The 24,443-nt window shown below is 35.5% G+C and overlaps 1 protein-coding gene across 1 annotated transcript in view; it reads right to left on the bottom strand.

Moving 5' to 3' along the window:
- Positions 1-1,699: 1,699 nt before the first annotated feature.
- Positions 1,700-24,443, bottom strand: part of QRSL1 (glutaminyl-tRNA amidotransferase subunit QRSL1) — a 32,087-nt gene continuing 9,343 nt past the window's right edge. Inside the window, exons 4-11 of the mRNA XM_026005768.2 lie at positions 23,971-24,067; positions 19,617-19,793; positions 16,326-16,501; positions 16,124-16,236; positions 14,134-14,326; positions 13,493-13,610; positions 6,688-6,893; positions 1,700-3,746 (exon numbers count right to left, since the gene is read on the bottom strand). Of these exons, the coding sequence (XP_025861553.1) occupies positions 3,526-3,746; positions 6,688-6,893; positions 13,493-13,610; positions 14,134-14,326; positions 16,124-16,236; positions 16,326-16,501; positions 19,617-19,793; positions 23,971-24,067 (1,301 nt within the window). The 3' untranslated portion in view covers positions 1,700-3,525. The remainder of the gene's footprint in view (positions 3,747-6,687; positions 6,894-13,492; positions 13,611-14,133; positions 14,327-16,123; positions 16,237-16,325; positions 16,502-19,616; positions 19,794-23,970; positions 24,068-24,443) is intronic.

Here is a 24,443-nt window from a genome sequence, read left to right as displayed (position 1 = left end):
GTAATCTACTGGAAAATTTCCCACTGTGTCATACTACACAGCTTTAAGCATCTATATAAATACCTTGAGAAGCATTTTTATTTTTATCTTTTATTTTTTTAAAGAGCTGTATCTTGGCTACTACGTTAAGGAGAAAATAGAAACTGTCCAGCATGGACACCTTCAATTTCTTATTCTTCACTTCAAACTGATCTGGCTTCTCACTGTCCACTTCCCTCCTTTCTCTCTCTCTTTTTTTTTTTAAGATTTTATTTATTTATTCATGAGAGACACACAGAGAGAGAGAGAGAGAGGCAGAGACACAGGCAGAGGGAGAAGCAGTCTCCATGCAGGGAGCCCAATGTGGGACTCGATCCCGGGTCTCCAGGATCACACCCTGGGCTGAAAGCAGCGCTAAACTGCTGAGCCACCCGGGCTGCCCAGCATTTTTATTTTAAACCTTATTCCTCATTTTATCCTTTTTTTGTTACTTTTCTCACTTTACTGATTTCCTCAACTATTTACTTTTATACCATTGTAATAATGTTTTTAATACATTGCCTAAAATCCTTTAGGATTTATATTCCATTGAGGTATAAAGAAAAAGAAATGGAAAAAAAAAAAAAAACCCTCCCTGAAATCCTGTATTAATTACATTTATTTAACATTGGCTGGGTTTTTCTCATGTTATCTGCCTTTATGAAATCTTCAGGTTTGTGTTCTAGTGTACACACTGCTTAAGTGATGAAATAACTGAGGAAGACCTACTTTAAACTGTCCTCTGGTGATTCTCAACACAAGGAACACATTTTACCCCAGGCTTGCACAGTCCATACCCATTTAACATTGGTATAGATGATGAGATGTTTGAGGAAAGGGAGGGAGATTAAAGGTAGTTAATGAGTGAATGTTCATACCAGAGGCTATTGTGCAAATTCCATTAGCTTCTTCCCCTCCCTTGACTAGAGCAGGGTAGGACAGACAGGCCATTCACAGCATCCCTGAGCGCTACCTACTGGTGCTCAGTATTGCTTCTCTTCAGTCCTCCAGTCTAAAATCCTAAAGGTATTTCCTGTCTGCGTTAGAAGGCTCAGGTGATTTCCTAATCGGAGTCACTATTCCTTGTCATGTTTAGAAGCTCCTCTTCCGTATCATGCTCCTTTCTAGCTGGCTCAAGATTCTCTGTGTTCCTGATGACCTGGTAGCAAAGAGCCAAAGAGAACAGTCTGCCTCCCTGGTTTCAAGTGATTTTCTTGGTAACACTGTGGGCCAACACGGAACACTGACTTTCCACTTGCTCCTGGGCTCTGGGTGGTGTTGGGGGTGCCAGCTTTTGTGATCTCATCACATTTTTTCGCTCTAGTGATGCTTTTGTTGTTGAATCTAACTTCTCTTTGTTTTGCTGTGTCTTATCAGGAGACTCATCTTACACTTGTAGCCACCTTCGCCTTTCAGAATTGCTAACAATTTCGGGATTTAATTAGCTGAGATGCAGAAACCATTTCCCACTTAAATTCCCAGACAGTGATTTGGTAAAATGAGATCTACTAGATTTAGGGTAAAGATGGAGAAGAAAGAAAAACAAATTAGGTATTATTTCATGCTAGTTGGGTATTATGTGATAACACTCAGTGTTTCACTTCCTTATTTCCAGTTTCAAATCATTAGTGCAGCTCAAGCAGAGATACAGGAATAAGAGGAGTAAGAGAAACTGCATAAATATTCTTTGAAAAAAATTTATTTCATATTATACACACATTAAGAAAAGACTGGGGCAAAGATTTTATCATTTGTTTGCTTTTTACATCATGTTAGCTCCTTCAGCTAAGATGTTTTTTCCTTGTTATAAAATAATGCAATTCTGTTATGAATTTCTTCCTTTCAGCGATTCAGAGTCAAGATTTATAAGAAGACTAGTGAGCCTGAACGATTTAATACAAAGGTTGTCAAACTAAGTGTTTGGGAGTGGAAGGATCCTGGGAGGAGAGAAAACTATTAAAAAGTAACAGGCAGGTTAACCTCCTATGATGCAACATTCCAGGGGCTCTGCAGAAGGTTCTCCACCACTTAGATTTTCCCCTCATGTACTTCATAGAAAAGACTTTTTCCTTACTAAACGAAGTGAATTTATTAAAAAATAATTCAGTTTCCCACTTATACTTATCAGTAACATAAGTGCCAAATTAGAAGACCTGATCAACACGGGATGATGATGGGGTTCTGGCCAAGACAAATCCAATGATGAAATCTTATAGTGGGTTAATCTATGATTTTCATAAATTTATTTTCCAAATTGAATACAGATTGTTGATGTCTCTTTGAGCTCAAGGGACCCAAATAGCACTTGTAAAGAAAGCTAAGCTAAGGGGATAAAGAAACCATAAGGAATAGACTCTAGGGTAAGGGAGGAGGCTATGGGCTTTTCTGTCTTCGGCATCCTCACCAAATTATCTACAAGTTTTTCACATTGGATGTACTTGTATATCTTGAAACTTTCTCACTAAAGTCATGTTCCACTACCTACCAAGTTTCAAGTCCAATATTGTGTCTTAGGTTACAACAAATGTTTCTAGGATACCAGTGAGTTCATCTGTGAATGGTAACTAGGAAAATGAAGTCAGTCTAACATGGAGTTCTTCTGTTCCTTGGCATGAGGTTCTGGGATAACAGAAGTAAAATTTTTACCTTTAGCAAAAAAGGAGAAAGTTTTCAGTCACTGCAGCTCTATTTTTAGAGAAATAAAGAGGGTCTGCACCTGGGCTCTTCCCCAGAGAGACACACCCTCAGTCTTGCATGACTCTGGTCCCCAGCAGGTTGCACTTCCTCCAGGGCTCAGAGCTCCTCTTCTGACTCTTTTGTTCTGCACTCAGAAGCAAGTATTCCCATTTTATTGTTTTTGTGCATTTTAACATTCCCTGAGGCAGCCTCCACCACAAGTTCAATTGCCAATCTGCCTGCCTGTTCAGGTTCTCTCTGGAGGTACAAATTACAGCTCTTATTAGCACTTTGGTTACAAGATGTACAAGTTTTGAGAGGGTTATACCTAAGCTTACTTTTACTCTAAGCTCTGTTCTTATTAATGAACTTTTTTTTTTTTTTTTAAAGATTTTACTTATTTATTCATGAGAGACACACACACACACACAGAGAGAGGCAGAGACCTAAAGAGAGAAGCAGGCTCCATGCAGGAAGCCCGACACGGGACTCGATCCCAGGACTCCAGGACCATGCCCTGGGCCGAAGGCAGACACTAAACCACTGAGCCATCCAGGGATCCCCATTAATGAACATTTTTGCAAAATGCATCATTTTTCAGGAACATGTATCTTGTGTTAATGGAAAAATCCTGTACTTTACACTTAGTGGATACTTAATAAATGCTGATAGATGACTTACTAATTAACTATATCACAAGCATTTTAAAAAGTGATCCCAAGGAATGATTGTGTTGACAATGAACCAAATTATAGGAATTTAGCAAGATCATCTGACTTCTCTAGAATATAAAATCTTTAAGTTATTTTAATTTGCATGCTATATTTATCACTACTGTTTTAGAGAAACAGAAGCTAACTTTTCAATTTCAAAGACTGAAGAACAATCATCCATTAGTTCTTGAAGCTGAGTAACAGGAAACTGTACTTGTTTTTCAAACCACTTGGCAACTGTAAGAAGCTGCTGGTCATGAAATGCACGTCCAATAAACTGCAGTCCTACTGGCAATCCTTGGTTTGAGAGGGCCACAGGGACGCTCACTGCTGGCAATCCTGAAGAAAAGAAAGACAACTATTAGTTGATTAATTCTCTATCCTAAGAAGGGGAGACTTCTGCTTTCCAGCACTAGTAGGTACAAGACAGATAAGGTTCAAAAAGGAATAAAAATTGTATGATATGCATGCTTTTGTACCTTCCTTTCGCTCACTTAACAATGCATCTTGGATATCACTGTGTATCAGCTCACAGAGACTTTCTTCATTCCATTTTTATAGCTGCATAGCACTCCATTATGTGGTTCGTACCATGATTTATTCACCCATTTTTCTATGGTTGGACATTTAGGTTGTTTTCAGTACTGAGCTATCTCACAATATACCCAGGTGAATTTCCTTGTCTATTTGTTTTATGTATTCCTTTTTTTTTTTTTTTTGACAATTTATTTGAGAGAGAAAGAGAGAGAGGAAGCGAGTGAGCAGAGGAAGAGGAGAGGAAGAGAATTTCAAGCAGACTTCCTGTGGAGCATGGAGCTCGACACAGGGCTTGATCACATCACCCATGAGATCATGACCTGAGCCAAAATCAGGAGTCGGATGTTTAACTGACTGAGCCCCCTAGGCATCCCATGTTTTTTGGTATTGAAAGTCTCTCAGATGAATAGGGATTGCTTCATTAAAAGATTAATGCATATGTAATTATATATTGCCAAATTCCTCTCCAAAAAAGGTGTACTATTTTGAACTCCCATCAGCAAAACGTTTTCTCCCTACAGCCTTACCAACTGAGCATGTTGTTGAACTTTCAAATGTTTGCTTATATGTTAGATAAGATATGGTAGCTCAGTTTTAATTCCAGGTTTGGGGCAGAGAAAGTACAAGACTCTGGGATATCTTATTATGCCATAAAATGAGGAAGTTTTTAGAAATTAATAGGGGTAGAGGGATGCCTGGGTGGCTCAGTGGTTGAGCATCTGCTTTTGGCTCAGGGTGTGACCCAGGTCTGTGAATGGAGTCCCGCATTGGACTCCCTGCGGGGAGCCTGGTTCCACCTCTGCCTATGTCTCTGCTTCTCTCTCTGTGTTTCTCATGAATAAATACCTAAAATTAAAAAAAAATTAATAGGGATAGGGCTAAATGATATGTGCAACTTGAAAGGGCTCTTATTGACCAAATTTAGGACAATTTGACCATCAAAACCAATAATGATAGTAACTGTTTATTATATGTTGAATTAAAAAAATGAAGCTGTCTTTAGAGAAGACTGCTAGCTAATATATGTAGAAAGAATGACAGAAAAATCAGCATTTTGTAATTCTCCAGGAAATAATTCAGGCAAGGAGCACCAAAAGATCTAAAACTGGGTTCAAGATTTTTGGGGAATATGATATTCACACAATCTCAAGGTATTGCCTCATCTATTGGTTATAATTGATGAAAGGAAAAATGTATCTTTACTCGGAAAATACCTGGCAGTACTTCCTTAACCAAGAGATCAACTTAGTTTCTGAAAGTAGAACAAAATGACATTAACTGTTTCCTGACATGAAGAGTATGTAGTATTTCTGCCAAAAATATCTGACTCAACACAATCATGAGGAAGCAATCTAACAAATCCAGATATGGATGGGACATCCAATGGGGCAAGTGCACTAGGCTCTTCAAAAAAGTCATTGTCCACAACATGAGAGACTCCTAACTCTGGGAAACGAACAAGGGGTAGAGGAAAGGGAGGTGGGCGGGGGGTTGGGGTGACTGGGTGACAGGCACTGAGGGGGGCACTTGACGGGATGAGCACTGGGTGATATGCTATATGTTGGCAAATTGAACTCCAATAAAAAAATTAAATTAAAAAAAAAGTCATTGTCAATTAAAATAAAAATTTTAAAAGGTGGGTGATTTCTTATCAGAAACTATACAGGCAAAAAAAAAAAAAAGAAAGAAAGAAAGAAAGAAAGAAAGAAACCATACAGGCCAAAGAAAGTAGCATAACATTTTCTTTAAGTGCTAAAGAAATGTCAAGTCAAAATCCTGTATCCAGTGAACAAAACCTTTAAACATGAAAGGAAATCAAGCATTCTTTGAAAGAAACTTAAGAAAACTGGTTAACAACTGGTTAACCCTCAAAAAAATGGCTAAAGGAATTTAAACAGAAAGTATATGATAAAACAAAGAATCTTCAGATGCTAGGAAGAAATAAACATAGTAAACAAAGTATAGGGAAATACAATAGGCTTTCCTTCTCTTCGAGTTTTCTGTATTATGTTTGATGACTGAAACACAAATTACAAAGCAGTCTGATGTGTTAAAAAACAAAACAAAAACAAAAACTCAAAGCAGAGAACTGGAGAACTGTTCTAAATTTAAAAAAAATCATAAACAAATGTAACATGTTAGGGGAAAAAACAATTTTATGAAAGACATTTTTGGTACAATTGAGAAAATTTAAATATGGGCTATATTTACAATATTATAATATTCATGGTTAGTTTTCCTTGGTGTGATAATGGAATTTTGGTTATGTGGGAGAATGTCATTGTTTTTAGATTTATGCTGAAGTATTTAGGGGTGAAGTACCATGATGCTGAATCATTCAAATTATTCAGTTAAAAAAGTGTGTGTGTGTGTGTCTGTGTGTATACGTACAGAGAAAGAGAGGAAGGAGAACGCAGATAATAAGGCAAAAATGAATGAATCCAGGCAAAAGGCATATTGGTATTCATTATACTATTCTTTCAACTTTTCTGTAGGTTTGAAAATTTCCAAAATAAAAGTTAAAATTATGCTATTAAGTAGATTGAGTACGTGTGTGCATGGTGACTGCAAGTGCATGCATGCCTAAGCATGTGCACATACCACACACGCACATACATACACAGATTCCTAAGCATTCCAGAAGAACAAGTTGTTGCCTTCAGGCAACAATCTAGCTAGAACCTAAGTTGAAGGCCAGGGCGCCTATTTAAAAATTTGAAAAAAAAGCCAGAGGGATCCTTACCTGCCATATTTACAGCCTGTGTAAAAATATCATCCTGGGCACTTCGTGTTCTGTTGTCTTCTTTAATGAACTCTTGGTATGGTACAGCCTCACTTAAGGTGGTGGGAGTCAGCAAGACATCCACTCCAGAGTTAAAAACATTCACAAAATCATTAGCAATGAGTCGTCTCACTTTCTGAGCCTTAATGAAATAATTCTCATAGTTTCTGTGGAAAAATAGATGATATTTTAAGGATTTTTCTTATGTCTTTGAATCAATTTCACACATATGGCTTGTTAAAGAATGACTAGCTTCTTGACCCTTAAAAGTAGGCACCACTAAGATTCCTGACAACACATATAAATGATTTTTGTTCAATTGTGCTGTTATTCTAGAAATTTTTATATCAGGAGCTTAATCAGAATTCACTGCTGATACAACTCTATACATATAATCACGTAATAGTGATATCATTAAATAAGTGGATATCTTCCACTTCAAGGGGTATCATTAACCAGACCATTTATTTTCAGGTGAAAAAAATCAAGTGCAAAGCAATTAAATGACTTTCCAAAGGTTACAAAGACTGGCAGTGATAAAGGAAAGACCAAAACCAGGTCTTTGGAGGCTTATTCTAATCCTCCTTCTATTATAATGTTTTATTTCATCTGTAGTATAATGGTAACTTGTTATTTTAAGGATTCTGAAGTTTTGCAAAATTCTAATATGCCATCATAATTAGACACTAGGAAACAGGCTCTGGAAACAGAAACTAGAGAAAGTATGCAGTGCTTGCAATTTTGTATTTTATGGATAGGCATACCCCAGGAATGGAAATGTGAAATTCAAGAAAAGATGCTTACTTTACTGAAAAGATTGAGGAATTAGCCACCTATAAAAGTAACTATAAGTCAATGATGCAAAGAAAGGGAAAAAGAAAGCATGCTTTAGATCTTCCTGAAGTGGATACAATTTCCTCACTTGTAAAAATGGACATAACTACTCCAGTCTTACTGAGGACCAAATATAATAAAGATTAAAATGTGCTAGCTTTTCTTACCTTAAAAGAATCCTACAGAAATATCAAATGTCTTTTTTTAAAAAGATTGTATTTATTTATTCATGAGACATAGACAGAGATGTAAGCAGAGGGAGAAACAGGCTCCCTGCGGTTGAGGGTGAGGCTGATGTGGGACTCCATCCCAGGCCCCCAGGATCATGACCTGAGCCAAAGGCAGATGCTCAACCACTGAGCCACCCAGGTGTCCTGAGATATATCAAATGTCTTTACTGTCATTTAATCACAGGGTCTATAGAAAGAGAAATGCAGGTATCTCCTATAAGTTATACAACAGTAACATTTGATGTTTTAAATGATGTAACAGCATTTCCCAAACCTCAATTTTATTCTAACAGAAGCAAAAATTTTTTATTAAATTTCTTCCTACTTTAAATATGGTTCAGAAACAGAACTTTTGCTTCCATTAATGATAGAGCAATAGGGATGGGATTTACCTGCTATATATATACCCTAGTATTTACCCATAGTAATTTACCCTGCTTTATTCTGCCTAAAAAACTAGGCAAAATAAAGCAATCATTTTCAGATATTACACAACAGGCATTCAAGAGAGGGAGTTCTAAGAGAAGGGAAGCAAATAAGTGAGCCCTTTAATTTCCCTAGCATCATGCCTGGAGGCAGTTTCAGGCCTCAGCCCAGACTCCTGGAACTTAAGCATAGTTTTCAGGGGGGCAGTTCTCAAGATGTTAGAGACCAAAACTGGAAGTTCAGGGAGGCAAAGACAACTGGAATTTGCAGGGCAGAGTACTGGAGAGGAGAAAAGAGCATAAAGAGACCTCAAGAGATCTGCAGAGGGATCCCTTAGGTCTTTGGCTAAGTGCTGATCCATGCACATAGAAGAAGAAATTCTCAAGGCTGGGGAAAGAATCACTGAAAAGTCAAACAATTGCAAGAGCTCATATAGGACTAGCCATAGTGCGTGTTCCTAACAGCCAAAGTGGAAAGACTTCATAATACATGAGGCATCTGGCGGAATTCTTCAAGGGTACTGCCTAAAGTAGAGTTGAATTAAATGAACCTAAAGGCCCTTTTGGACTCGTCCGCAAAAAGCCTTTTTAAAAGGAAGCCTTGAAAAGATCCAACAGCTTTTAAGTAACTTGACTGCATCCCAGAACAAAGCCCAACCCTGCTTAAAGAAATACAAGAACCCAACAAATGACAATGTAAATGTCACAATGCCCAGCCATGCAAAAAAAAAAACCCCAGAAAATATAACCATAACTGGCGGTAAAAAGTAATCAATATAAAGACATCCAGAGGGCAGCCCCGGTGGCGCAGCGGTTTGGCGCCGCCTGCAGCCTGGGGTGTGATCCTGGAGACCTGGGGTGTGATCCTGGAGACCTGGGATTGAGTCCCGCATCGGGCTCCCTGCATGGAGCCTGCTTCTCCCTCTGTCTGTGTCTCTGCCCCTCTCTCTCTGTGTCTATGAATAAATAAATAAAATCTTTAAAAAAAAAAAAAAAAGACATCCAGAAACAACAGAAATGTGGGAATTAAGCAGATAAGAACATTAAAACAGCTACTGTAAATATCTTCCATATGTTCAAGAAGATAGTAGAAAACATGATATCATAAAGAAATTGAAGAGATCAGAAGACCTACTTGCCCAGGAATGAAAAATACAAAATATGAAATAAAAACAACATCGACTGGGCTAATAGCAGGTAACACAGCAGAGGATCAGTGATTCTGAAGATAGTAATAGAAACTATCCAAAAGCAGGCACAGAGAAAAAGACTAAAAAAGAAAGAAAGAAAGAAAAAAAAAAAAAAAACCAGGATGGAGCCATCAGTGTGCTGTGGGACAACATCAAGCAGATTAACATACTGGGAGTCCCAGAAGGGAGGAGGTCAGAAAAAATATTGTAAGAAACAATGGCCAAAACTTTTCCAAATTTGATTAGAACTATAAACTCACAGATCCATGGAGCTCAACAAACCCATAAGCAAGAAGAAATATGCAGAAAATCACGCTAAGACACATAACAGACAAGGTCCTGAGAACAAAGGATAAAATCTTAAAATCAGCTGGGGGGTGGTGGTGGGAGGGAAGACATGTTATACACAAAAGAACAAAGACAGGAATAACAATAGACTTCTCAGAAACTATGCAAGTCAGGAGACACAGAGAAGATCTTTAAGGTATTAAGAGGAAAAACTATCAATCTAGAATTTTATACCCAGAGAAAATATCTAACAAAATTAAAGATAAAGACTTTTGCCTATAAACAAAAGCTGAAAGAATTCAGCCAGCAGGATTGTACTACAAGAAATATTAAAGTTCTTTAGGCAGCAAGAAAATTACACCAGATGGATATTTGGATCTATACAAAGGAATAAAATGCACCAGAAATAGTAAATATTTAGGCAAATAATAAATGACTTTTTTTTTCTTGTTTTAAATCTCTTTAAAAGTTATTAATTAAAGAAAAAATAAAAGGCGGCACGAAAAGAGGTTAAAAGAAAGAACGGATAGGACAAATTGAAGACAAATAGTAAAAATCAGATTTAAATGTAGCTCAAACAAATAATTATGTTCAGGGACTCCTGGGTGGCTCAGAGGTTGGGCATCTGCCTTTGGCTCAGGGCATGATTCTAGTGTCCCAGGATCGAGTCCCACATTGGGTTCCCTTGGTGGGGAAGGCATGGAGCCTGCCTTCTCCTTCTGCCTGTGTTTCTGTCTCTCTCTCTGTGTCTTTCATGAGTAAATAAATAAAATCTTTTAAAATAAAAAAAAATAATTATGTTCATTAAAAATAAACTGTGGATTCCTAATTCAATAAACTTGTGGTTTTTGTTTTTGTTTTATTTTTTTTTTAATTTTTATTTATTTATGATAGTCACAGAGAGAGAGAGAGAGAGAGAGAGAGGCAGAGACATAGGCAGAGGGAGAAGCAAGCTCCCTGCACCGGGAGCCTGACATGGGATTCGATCCCGGGTCTCCAGGATCGCGCCCTGGGCCAAAGGCAGGCGCCAAACCGCTGCGCCACCCAGGGATCCCAAACTTGTGGTTTTTGAACAAAAGGTTCTATTCTATTCTTCTATTGAAGAATGACAAAATTGTAAACTGAGGTACCACATGAAGAAAAAATTTTTTAGGAGTTGATATAGTTCCTGGCACATAAATTGACTTTTTAAGATTAAAAAAAAAAAAGTATACCCAAATTCCATTTTTCCTATCACTCATGTCTACTATCAAACCCTCACAAAACAAATGAACAAGCAAACAAAATCCCTCCAAACAAAACTGACTTTAAGTTCCCTGACTCAGAAGATAGGGATATCAACAGAAATTCTTACTTCCTTTTGTCAGTATCCCCAACTGTTGACCTTGGAAGAAGCTTTCAGACTCTTCTCCTTCAGTTTCTTTATATGCTGTTACCAGTGACCTATACAGTCTATTAACTTGTGCCCTGAGATATACAACTTGATTCTAATTAGATATATTTGGCAAATGTAACATCTTCCACTTACTAAGTCTTTGCTTAGAAAACCCATCGGCAACATTTCATTTTCTTTTCCTGTTCCAAAAATCATTACAATCAACTGGTCAATATAGAAGAGTCTTTTTTTTAATTTTTATTTTTTAAGTTTTTAATTCCATTAATTACCATATGTACAATATAGTGTACAATACAATATAGTGATTCAATAATTACACACATCACCTGGTGCTCATCATGACAAGTACACTCTTAATCCCCATCACTTATTTAACCCATCCCCCACCCTCCTCCTCTCTGGTATCCATCAGTTTGTTCTCTATAATGAAGAGTTTGTTTCTTGGTTTGGCTCTCTCTCTCTCATCCACCACCCTTTGCTCCTTTGTTTTGTTTCGTAAATTCCACATATGAGTGAAATCATATGGTATTTGTCTTTCTCTGTCTGACTTCTTTCACATAGCATTATACTCTTAGTTCCATCCATGTCATTGCAGATGGGAAGATTTCACTCTTTTTTTATGGCTGAGTAATATTTCACTGTATATTCATACACTATGTTTTCCTTATCCATTCATCAATTGATGGACACTTGGGCTGGTTCCATTTCTTGGCTATTGTAAATAATGCTGCTATAAACACAGGGATGCATGTATCCTTTTGAACTAATGTTTTTGTATTCTTTGGGTAAATCCCTATTAATGTGACTGCTGGATAGTTCTATTTTTAACTTTTTGAGGAACCTCCATACTGTTTTCTAGAATAGCTGTACCAGTTTGCATTCCTACCAACATTGCAGGGGTGTTCCTTTTTCTCCACATCACCAATATCTGTTGTTTCTTGTGTTTTGGTTTTAGCCATTCTGACAAGTGTGAGGTAATATTGCATTATAGTTTTGATTTACAGGAGAAGAGTCTTTTAATATGAAACATAATCAAATATTTTTAGGTTTTTTTGTTTTCCAGCTTTACTAAAATATAATCGACATATAAAATTGTGTAACTTTAAGGTGTACAATATAATTGGATATATGTATATATTGTGAAATTACCACCACAGAGTTAATTAACACATCACCTTACATAATTACAATATTTTTGAGGTGAGAACATTTAAGATCTACTCTCTTAGCAGTTTTCAAATATATAACACAGTACTGTTAACTATAGTAATCATGCTGTGATATATATTACATCCCTAAAAGTTATTCATCTTATCACTTCAAGTTTATATCCTTTGACCAACATCTCCATATTTCCTCTAGACCCGGGCAACCACCATTCTTTCTGTTTCTTTGAGTTTGGCTTTTTTAGATTCCACGTCTAAGTGAGATCATATAGTACTTGTCTTTCTCTGACTTATTTCATTTAGGATAATGACTTTAGCATCCACCCATGTTGTCACATATGGCAAAATTTCCTTCTTTTTTATGGTTAATATTCCATTGTATATATATATGCACATTTTTTTCTTAATCCATTCATCTGATAACGGACACTTAGGTTGTTTTCATGTCTCAACTATTGTGAATAATGCTCTGAGGTAGTGATTTCATTTCCTTTAGATATATACTGAAAAGTAGGATTGCTGGATTAGATATGGTAGTTCTATTTTTAAATTTTTTGATGAACCTCCATGCTGTTTTTCATTATGGCTGTTCAAAGTATTTGGGAAAAAGTAATCCTAAGTATTAGCCCTGAAGGGATACACAGATGAAAAAAATGCTTTCTGTCCTTAGGGAATGTAGAAAAACTCCATGAAGCTATTCATTACAACACTCATTCTTGCCTCTTCACACCTCTCATGTCCTCTTAGACAGACTTGGAGGTATGCAAGATGAATCCTATTCACAAGATGATGAATAAACTTATACTGACAACAATCTAAGTAGGAGTCCTAATAATTTAGATTTCTTTCTTGGAGTAAACAGATACATAATGTAGGGGAAGACTAAGTTGATTTACTAAATTTTTCAAGATACACCAACGGAACTTTCTGCTTAAGTCTCTAACAACAATAAGCCAATGTTGCAATAATAGTCAGGGGACATTTAATGAGGCTAAAATTCTTCAGGGCTTCCTACTTAGTTCTGTACTAATCATTTGTCAAGAGTGTCAATTTTTTTTGCATTTGAATAACCAGACACTAGAAGTGCTATAATCAGGACTTTAATTATGATTTCTAATTAAAATCATAAGGATTTTGCTTCTTTAGCAAATATCTCAACCTATAAGACTTGAAAGACATGCTACTAATGTACTTTTGAGTTTTCAAATATGGGGAAACCCCTAAATTAATTACTTACTCTTTCAATAAGAAAAAATTTCCTGAGAGAATTCTTCCTCTCACCACATCATTAAACCCTTCTCGCCTGGTTGCAGCATACATGGCTTCAGTAGACACATCAATGTCACACCTGTGACCTAAAAACAAAAAAGAGGTAAACATTATTTGAAAAGGAAGTAAAGTTTTCACTGAAAAGAAAGCATAGATTCACATTTGTGACCAATACTAAAATTCTGGAAGACTATCCTTAGTGGCTCCTTTTCTTTACTGCCAGGAATCAAGGAGAAAGAAGAAAATAACCAAAAGGGAAACTCCATTTGTTCATGCCCTCATCCATCCATCTATCCTTCACCATCTCCATCTATCCAAATATCTGTTGAGCTCCTACCATACACCAGGCACTATATTTGACAGATTGAGAATACAAAGATAAGATACTGCTCCTGTAAAATATTCACAGTTCAGATAGGGGAACCAAACATACAGAGATGTTTATGATGAACAGTGTAAACAGAAGGCTAAATGACAAAGGTAAGAGGATTCACTGGTTTACTTGTCTAAATCATTAACACTCTGGGGATAATTTTTTTGTCACTAATAAGTAAAACTTCCAAATGTTTAAGATAACTACCTTAAAAATCCCAAACACAGCCATCTTACCATATTCTAGCCCATCAAATCTTGCCATATTTGATGCCACTTCTGATGTACACAATACATGGTAGCAGACAATTGAGTAACTGGTATGGGGCAGGGACACTTCAATTACTTTGGCCCCCTCAGACTCAAAGAGGTTAGCAGCTTTGGACCAAAGAGATTGCACTTCACTTGATAGTTCTGGTGTAAGATATTCCTTATTGGAAAAAGTCAAGATACAGAAATTAGAACATCTGTACAGATGGTTTTATGAAACTATGTACTTAAAAAATACATACTTTAGGATGGTTGGCAATACATTAGAAATCTGATTAAATTGCTAGTAGGTAGCTAGAAAGATTGAACTAACTCAAGAGTGTTTATGGCATGACTATCACTGTACCAGTTATTTATGAGCCGGATACAAGAATATTAAAGATTAGAGAACTGGCTGGAGAATCCATATTTGTTAAATGTTCATTATGTTAGATGCTTTTCAAAGGTCCTCTCACTTAATGCTTTTGCAGAAAATTTTTTATAAGGAATCTCAGACTGAACTTTTTTTTTTCAAGTGGGCTCCACGCTGGAGCCCAACATGGGTCTTGCACTCACAACCCTGAGATCAAGACCTGGGCTGAGATCAAGAACTGGATGCTTAACTGACTGAGCCACCCAGATGCCTCCTAACTTAATTCTTCTAACAATTCCATGATGCATGTATTATCCTTTATTTTATTAATGAAAAATACTGAGACTAGACAAGTAACTTTCCTAAAGTTACATAGTAGCAGGTAAGTAGAGGATCTGGGGTTCTAAAATAGGCCTCTTTCTGTGCTCTCTTTAAATCCTTAAAAGAAGGCACAGCTATTATCTTAACTGAAAATTTTAAAGAAAGTATTTCTCTATAGCAGTAGTCTCAAATGGGGGCAATTTTATCCTTCTTCTCTCAACCAGGGGACACTGGGTAATGTCTGCAGACATTTTTGTTTGCGGGGTGGTGCTGTGGTGGGGGTACTATCTCTAAGGGTAAAGGCCAACGATTCTGCTAAACATCTTATAATGCATAGAACAGCGTCCCACAACAAAAAATTATCCAAAAACTTACTGCTAAACTTAAAACTTAAAAAGTTTTTAAAGGTCAGTACTTTAACATATTTACTTTCATAAATGATTACTCAGTTACTACAGTAATAAATGCAGTAGTAATACTAATAATGGTAGTAAAGAAGGTAACATGTCATGTATTAAGCCTTTACTATGCAAGGTATGGCCCTAAGCTCGGTTGTTACATCCAGGATTAGCAGATTGTGGCCTACGAGCCAGACACAACTTCCTAGTCATTTTTGAAAATAAAGTTTTACTAGAGCACAGCCACACTCTTTCATTGACATATGGTCCATGGTCTGCTTTCACAATACAGTGGCAGAGTTAAATAGTTACAATAAAGATACTGACCCACAAAGCCTAAAATATTTACCAACTGGCCCTTTACAGAAAAAGTATACAGACCCCTAATTAACATGATCATTTAATTTTTTTATTGAGGTATAACTGACATACATTATGATAGTTTCAATATATGATTCAATATTTGTATATATTAAGAAATGATCACCACAGTAAGTCTAAGTTAACATCAATCACTATACACAGTTACAGGTTTTTTTCCTTGTGATAAAAACTTTAAGATCTACTCTGTTGGGATGCCTGGGTGGCTCAGTGGTTGAGCATCTGCCTTCGGCTCAGTGTGTGATCCTGGAGTCTCAGGATCGAGTCCCACATTGGGTTCCCCGTGGGGAGCCTGCTTCTCCCTCTGCGTATCTCATGAATAAATAAATAAAATCTTAAAAAAAATCTACTCTCTTAATAACTTTCAAATATGTAATAGGGTATTATTAACTATAGTCACCTGCTGTATTTTACATCTGCACAATGATTACCAAATTTAAACCTTACTACTTTCTGAGATTTGACTTGATAGTATTTCTGTAAAGTAATAAAAGGGAAGAGTTACCTTTGGGATTCCTATACATAGTTTGCTCACATCTGTCAAACTGGGAAGTGTAAATGGTTTAACAGGATCTTGAACTGTGGTAGAATCTTTGGGGTCATGCCCAGCTAGCATACCTGTAAGGAAAAATACTTATGAATAACAGACACATTATTTTACAGTGAAATTTATAATGTTTTGAAACTCTATGGAATCATATAAATACCCAACACAATTGCTGCATCATCCACACATCTGGTTAAGATTCCTGGCACATCCATTGAATTCACCAGGGGAATGAGACCATGACGAGAAACTAAGCCATAGCTTGGTTTGAAACCAACAACCCCACAGTGGGCAGCTGGATTTCTGGTTGATCCTCCTGTATCTGATCCTAAAGCCCTGGAATGTAAATGGAATTTTCTTTAGAAGAATGACAACTCTCCAATTATATTGGGAATCTATTGTTAAGTGTATAATTTTAAAGTTTATTTCCCCCTGGTTATACAAAAGTAAGACATGCTTGTTTCAGAGAACTCTGAAAATACAGAAAAAGTGTAAAAACGTAACAAAATATTCTACTGCCTTAGACAAACATTGTTAACATTTTGGCATATTAACTTCAAGACTTTTAAAAAAGTGCAGTTTTCTTCATGGTTCAGGTCATTCTGTAATTATACGTTTCCATTTCTTTTTTGCTTATCATGAGCCTTTTGCTAGGTCATCAAAATTACTGAAAATTTAAAATATGTATAATATTCCATCATATCAATTGGCGATCCCAGGATTTTAAAGCTCATCTTCCTCTACATACAAATACCTTATACCTTCCTTTAATGGCAGTTTTACAGTATGCTTTTACAAACTAAACATACCTCCCCCAGAAATTCATACACAGAACCTTCCACTACCTCATTTAGAATCATGGATAGAAATGTACTTTAATTTATTTAAACATTTATGTTGTTGCCAAATAGGATAATAACTGCCTAATAAATTACTTTGTAATAAACACCTTTAAACATAAATCTTTGCCCATATGTCTGATTATTTTTTAGGCTGGCTTCCAAGAAGTAGAGTTAATGAGCCACAGGGTCTGCCTGTTATTCTAAGTTCTTAATCTTTATTGTCAAATGACTTGTCAGAGAGGCTCTGCCAATTTATATTTCCAACTGCAGTGAATCAGATTTGGTCTTATGTTTCATTATCATCACTGAGGACTAGCAGTTCTGAAAATCTGGTTAATCTGAATAACCAGAAAGCTTTGTTAATGTGCATTTTTGAATAATTTTTCACATTTATTTGTATTTGCATTACCCAACTATGAAGTGCCCATTTCTTTGGCACTTCACTTACCTATAGAGTGTATATTTTTATTAAACACAAAACCAAAACCTAATCTTAAGGACATTTTGAAATGGGTCAGTTATAAAAGCACAAATACTGAATAATTTTCACTCTATGTACCTAGTCTTCAAGTTCATAGAGACATAAAGTAAAAGTGATTGCCAGGGGCTGAGGGGACAGGCAAATGGGAAGCTGTTGTTTAAAGGGTACTGAGTTTCAGTTCTGCAAATGAACCAAGTTCTGGAGATTGGCTGCACAACAATGTGAATGTATTTAACACTGAACTGTACACTCAAAAATGTTTAAGATGCTAAATTTTAGGTTATGTACGTTTTACCATAATTAAAAATTTTTAAACTTTGTTTCAGAGAAAAAAGGTTTTTCTGATTAGAAAAGTGTATGTGCCAATTACAAAATTTAAAATATTTCATAAGTATAAGATGTATAAAGTGAGATTTCTCTTATATATATATATTATTTTTTAATTTTTATTTATTTTTTTTAAGATTTCTCTTATAATCACTGCCTCCCTAAAAATCCTGTTTATCAGTTTTGATATACTCATCCAGACATTTCCATGCAACCCACATATATACCTATGTAATTATTACTTTTAACAGAAAGCAGGTCATACTATACATAGTATTCGGCAGCTCATTTTCCACTTAACAGTGTATCTTTGAGGTCTTTCCCTGACACTACAAAGCACTCCAGCTCATTCCTTTTAGTGGCTGCATAATACTCCAGGAATCTTTCTGTTTTTAAAAAATATTATAAAATAAATCAAAAGGGGGAAAAGCAAGGCAGAACTTGATAGTTTGGGACCCATTCAATCTGGAGTTACTTTGGGTCTGTGCTTCTCTTGACTCCACTCAGAATAAAGCTTTGGACTGAACAAGGCTCCTACTGGTCACATGGCCCTTCAGCGCTACAGAAAATGCAAATTAGATTGTCTTTCTTACCAAGTCCATATAAGCTACAAATCAGCTTGTTGCTTTCAGGGTCTCTAAAAGGACACATTTTCTTATTAGAATTCACTGACGGCTATGTAAAAGTAAAATCTACATTTCCATAGGAATTATGTGTCAAAATGCCATCTTCTCAAAGTACATTCAGAAAGATGAACATTAAGTAGGGTGATGAGGATAGAAAAAAAAGCACCTAATCTTGCAGTCCTAACTTGTCAGAACTCTCATTAATATTAATGCAATGCTATAAAATTCCACAGAGATAAAATGAAATGGTTTTACTTGTAAATAAGATTTCAGAGAAACTAAAAAACAAAACAAAACAAAACAAAAACCAAGAAAACCCCTGAAGAATCTAAATCTCCATAGCTCTAAAAAATATAAATAATTTATTGGTTGCAATGTTTGTGAAAAGAGCTTAGTTTCAGCGGATAATTAAGGAGAAATAAAATACACACAGTACTACTAAAGAAACACATTCAATTTTATACTGAAACTGAGAAAATAAATAAAAGTGGTATTTATTTACTCTTCTTCAGGTGGTTAAGAAATGTTTTACAAATGGGACTTAAAACATAAAGCATGATGGATGGATTCTTCCCAAATACAAACAGGACAATTGAACAAGTCAGCTCCTAACAAACTTGAAAACTTTACTCAGTGATATACATTTTTAGTCACAGATTTACAAAACACTATTTTAAATATCCTATTAATAATTATCAGGAGCATTTTTTTCTTTTTTACCTTTTTTTTTTTTTAAACAAAAGCCTGATTTAGCTGAAGGATAAACCATCATTAACAGCTCAGCAGCACTCAACTAAAGCCATGGTATATTAGTCCTTTAATATTAGTACAGTTGGTGAACAGATACCCAAATAAATTATTTTAAAAATGAAATTCAATTATGCTAACTGGTTTATTCTGCAAGATCCAAAAAATCATGTTTTTAAGAAAAGCAAGTACTACAGAGGGAGAGTTTCAAGATTATCTTCAAGTTAAATGTAGAAAATACACAATAAACACACTGTACAGTTGAGTGTATTTATAAGATATAATTTTGATGTACCACCGAGCACAAATAACTAAAAAGAAACAAAAATAGCACGGTATGAACTACTCTATTGTTGGATACTGAGCCTGGCTTATGACTATTTATATTTGGTTGGGCTTTACAGGACAAACAGAAAAAAGCTTCTTACGCAAAGCATGTAAACGTTGCTACTGCCGCCGCACTCCCTCCTGAGCTTCCTCCAGTTATAAGCCAATTTGAATCCTCATTCTCACCACGGGCCTTGTGCTTCGTCTTTTCTCTATATTGTTTTGAATAACTCCAGGGGTTTTTAACTGGTCCAAATACACCATCTGTGCTTCCAGATCTGAGATGAAGTGAAGCAAGATATCTTAATGAAACTTTCATTTTCGATGAAAATTTCACCTCCTGATTATTTGCTTCTAACACTGTATAATCCACTGGAACTTGAATTGGAAAAGGCAAGGAGCCTGCTTAGATGTAGCCTTCATTAATTAGATGGTTGAGGAGGTGGAAGATGGGAGGTGAGATCATGTGGGAGAAAGCAGAAAAAATTAGCCTGTTAAGAAAAAAGATTTTTATCCCAGTTGACCATCCAATTCAGCTTATGATGATTTATTTCCCTTGTAAATCAAGGTCTTCCAGTTGAAGAGTGTCATAAACATTCAAAGAGTTAACAAGAAGTCCTCTGAAGGATTCCCTCTATTAATCAGATGTTTTGAGACAAGCATAAGTTGAATAATAACTTATTTTAAAAGTTTTGAAATAATTACAATCTTACAGGTAAATTGCACAAATAAAAATAATATGAAAAGAACTTTATACCCTTTACGCAGATTCACCTATTGTTAACAAATCACTTAATTTGTTCTACCATTTGTGTGCTCTGTGTATGTCCGTAACATATACAAATACTTTTTTTCTTGAACCACCTAAGGGTAAATTAAGTATATCATGGACCTTTACCCCTAAATATTTTAGTATGTATTCAGTATGCATTTCATAACACTAAGGGTCTTCCCTCATGCAGTCACGGTACAGTTATAAATCTAGGTAGACTTCATATCCATGTAATACTTTTATCTAATCTATGTAATCCAGTTTGACCAGCTGATCAAATAATGTCCTTTATAGCATTTTATCCCCTCCCAGTACAGGATCGAGTCTCGAGTCAAGTATTGCATTTAATTATCATCGTCTCTTTAGTCTCTTTTTGTTTTTTATAAATCATTCACCAGCCAATGGACTTTGAGTTATTGCCAGTATTTGGCAGTTATAAATAAATAAAGCCACAAAATATTGTACTAAACGACCCTAGCCATTGCTTTTGCGTAAATATAAGTCTTCATCTCTTAGATAAATATGCAGGACTGAGATTGCTGGATCATATGATGTTAACAAGAAACTGAAAAACTGGGATGCCTGGGTGGCTCAGTGGTTGAGCATCTGCTTTCGGCTCAGGGTGTGGTCCTGTAGTCCTGGGATCAAGTCCCACCCTGGGTTCCCTGCATGAAGCTGCTTCTTCCTCTGCCTATCTTTCTATGTCTCTCATGAATAAATAAATGAAATCTTTAGAAAAAAAGAAACTGAAAAACTATTTTCCAAAATGGCTATACCAGTTTGCATTTCCTAGCAACATTGTATGAGAAATCCAAATGCTCTGTCCTTGTCAGCACTTGTTTTGTCATTTTTAAGCCATTCTAACAGTGTATATATCTTCTTGTGATTTTAACTTGCATTTCCTGAATGACTAACCATGTTCAGCATATTTTCATGTGTTTATTGCCAACTTTACATCTTCTTTGATGAAATATCTGCTCACATATTTTACCCATATAAAAAAAATTAAGGTGTTTTCTTATTTTTGAGTTGGGTAAGGATATATATACATACTAGATGCCAGTTCTTTCTCAGATACATGTTTTGCAAAGATTTTCTCCTAGGCTGCGGGTCGTTTTTCGTTTCTTAATCGTGTATTTTAAAATAGAAAAGTTCTTAATTTTAGTGAAGTCCAATCTATCAGCTTTTTATTTTGTGGGTTGTACTTTATGATTCCCATTTAAGAAATCTTTGCCTAACTCAAGGTCACAAAGATTTTCTCCTATGTTTTCTTCTATAAGTTTTAGGTTTTGCTTTCCTTAGGCTCTTTTAATCTAGAATATTTTCACAGGCTTTCCTTTTTTGATATTCATATTTTAATAGAATGTTTCTCATTTCAGACTTATCTTTGCTATTAGTTTGCTATTAGCTTATTCTTGCTATTAGTTTCAGGTTTCACATTCTCAGCTGAATATTGTATAGGTGATGATGTGTCCTCAAGGAATCACATCTAGTGGTACATGATGTCCACTTACCCTCACTGATGATGTTCATTTTGATCAGCTGTTCAAGGCAATGTCCTAATAACCTATGTTCGAGTTTACTCCAATGGATTAATTCGTTCTACATATATTTACTGGGTACCAAGAGACAGCACCATAAATAAGAGTCAAAGATTCTGCTTCTATGAAACAGAGAGCATAGACCAAGCAAATGTTACAAATGTGACAAGTGTTATAAAAGGGAAAATAGAAAGCATTTTTGGTGAAACACTGAATGCTTTCCCCCCAAAATAAGAACAAGGCAAGGATATCTGCTCCTATTACTTCTACTCAGTATTGTACTGAAGTGCTAACCAACACAGTAAGAAAGAGAAATAAGGAATAACAGTGTCTTTATTTGTAGACTACATGATCATCTATGTATAATATATATATAAAGAATCTGAAAAAATAAACTAGAACTGATAAAAGAGTACTTAGCAAGGTCATGGGATATTAAGAGGAATAAAGAAAAATCAATTAGAACTATCAATATACTACATACTATATACCAACAATAAACAAACATTGAAAAAAAATACCATTTTATATAGCATTAAAACATTGAAATACCTGGCGGGAGGTGGGGAAGGGGCACCTGGGTGTCTCAGTTGGTTAAGCATCTGCCTTTGGCTCAGGTCATGATCCCAGGATTCTGGGATAGAGCCCCAGTCGTCTGGGCTTCCTGCTTGGTGGAGAGTCTGGTTCTCCCTCTCCCTCTGCCCCTCCCTCCGCCCCACCCCTGCTCTCTCTCTCTCTCTTTCAAATAAAGAAAATAAAAAAAGACCAAACAAATATTTGGGAATAAATCAAACAAATTACATATAAGATTTATATGCAGAAAAATCGTAAAAATACTGAGAAAAAGTAAACAAAATCTAAATAAATAGATAAAGTATTCATGGAACAGAAGACACATATTAAAATGTCAAATCTTCCCAACTTGATCTATAAATTCAACACAATCATAATCAAAATCTCATCAAGCTTCTTTATAGAAATCAGCAACCTCATTTATTTAAGATTTATTTATTTATATATATATATTTATTTATTTATTTATTCATGAGACAGAGAGAGAGAGAGAGAGAGAGGCAGAAACATAGACAGAACATAAACAAGTCTTGCAAGAAGCCCGATGCAGGACTCGATCTTGGACCCCGGGATCACGCCCTGAGCCAAAGGCAGACCCTCAACCGCTGAGCTACCTAGGCGTCCTTCAGCAAGCTCAGTCTAAACTTATATGGGAATGCAAAGGACCTAGCAAATGTAAAATAATTTTTAAAAAGAAAAACAAAGTAAAAGAACGGACTCTCACTACCTAATTTCAAGGCTTACAATAAATCTACAGGAATCAGGATATCATGTTATTAAAGTAAATAGAGATACACAGAACAGAACAGAATCCAGAAAGAGACCTATACACATATATACAACTGATTTTTGACAAAGGAACCAAGGTAATATAATGAGGAAAGAATAAATTTTTTTCTTACAAGAAATGCTAGAACTATTGGACACACATGAAAATAAATGAACCTTGGCTTTATTCACACCTTATACAAGAAAATTAACTTAAATGGATCGTAAGTCTAACTATAAGAACTATAAAACTTCTAGGAGGAAAATCTTTGTGACTGTGGGTTGGGTGGGTAAAAATTTCTTCATTAAGACACAAAAAGCATTAATCATAGAAGAAAAAAGATGAAATGGACTTCATTAAAATTAGGAATTTTCACTCTTTGAAAGGAATGTTCAGAGAATGTAAGGAGACCTGGAGAAAATATTTGCAAATTACCTGACAATGGACTTGAATCCAGAATATATAAAAGAGCTCTTAGAGCTCACTAAGACAAACAACATAAGTGGAAAAAAAATAATGGGTAAAAGATTTGAATAAATACTTCACCTAAGAAGATATATGGGTAGCAAAATAAACACATGATGTTTAACATCATTAGTCATCAGGGCAATGCAAACGAAAACCAAAATGAGATCTGACCATATACCTATTAAGCAATCGAATATACTCTCACAGAGGGACTGAGAACTGACATTAGAGTCCTCAAGAAATCACCGCACTGCTTTTTGGTACCTACATTTAAGGAAATTAAAGACAATGATGAAAGAAATATAAGAGAAGAAAATTTTAATTTTACTTACCCCATTGCAAACTCATCTAAATTTGTTTTTCCCATCAGGACAGCTCCCTGATCCAACAACTTCTGAACTACTGTAGCATTATAAGGTGGTACATAACCTGAAAAAAATTTCAGTTATTCTTACTATAGGAGAGAAAACAGTGAACATGTAAATCACATGCAAGAAACAAGATTTTAAACTACAACTAAGCTATTCATATTGACGTGTTAATTATTCCTAATTTGAGTAATAGGTAGGCCTTTCTTCCAAAAGTTAATTTTATTTTTTCTACTACTAATTGTTATGTTTTCCAAAGACAGTTGGCATATTCACTATTATTTATCATCTAAAAATATTGACTTTTAACAGTTAGTACTACACAATATTGAGTGATAGAGATGTACCCAATTCATTTGAAACTAATAGCACATCATTATTTTGCTCATTGTACTTGTAATGCTATATCCCATAGTAATTTTTTTATCTATTTCCAG

This window comes from Vulpes vulpes, chromosome 1 (assembly GCF_048418805.1).
Source record: "Vulpes vulpes isolate BD-2025 chromosome 1, VulVul3, whole genome shotgun sequence".
In the NCBI taxonomy this organism is placed as follows: domain Eukaryota; kingdom Metazoa; phylum Chordata; class Mammalia; order Carnivora; family Canidae; genus Vulpes; species Vulpes vulpes.
Note: the sequence above shows the minus strand (reverse complement) of the source record. Positions and strands in the feature narration are given on the sequence as shown.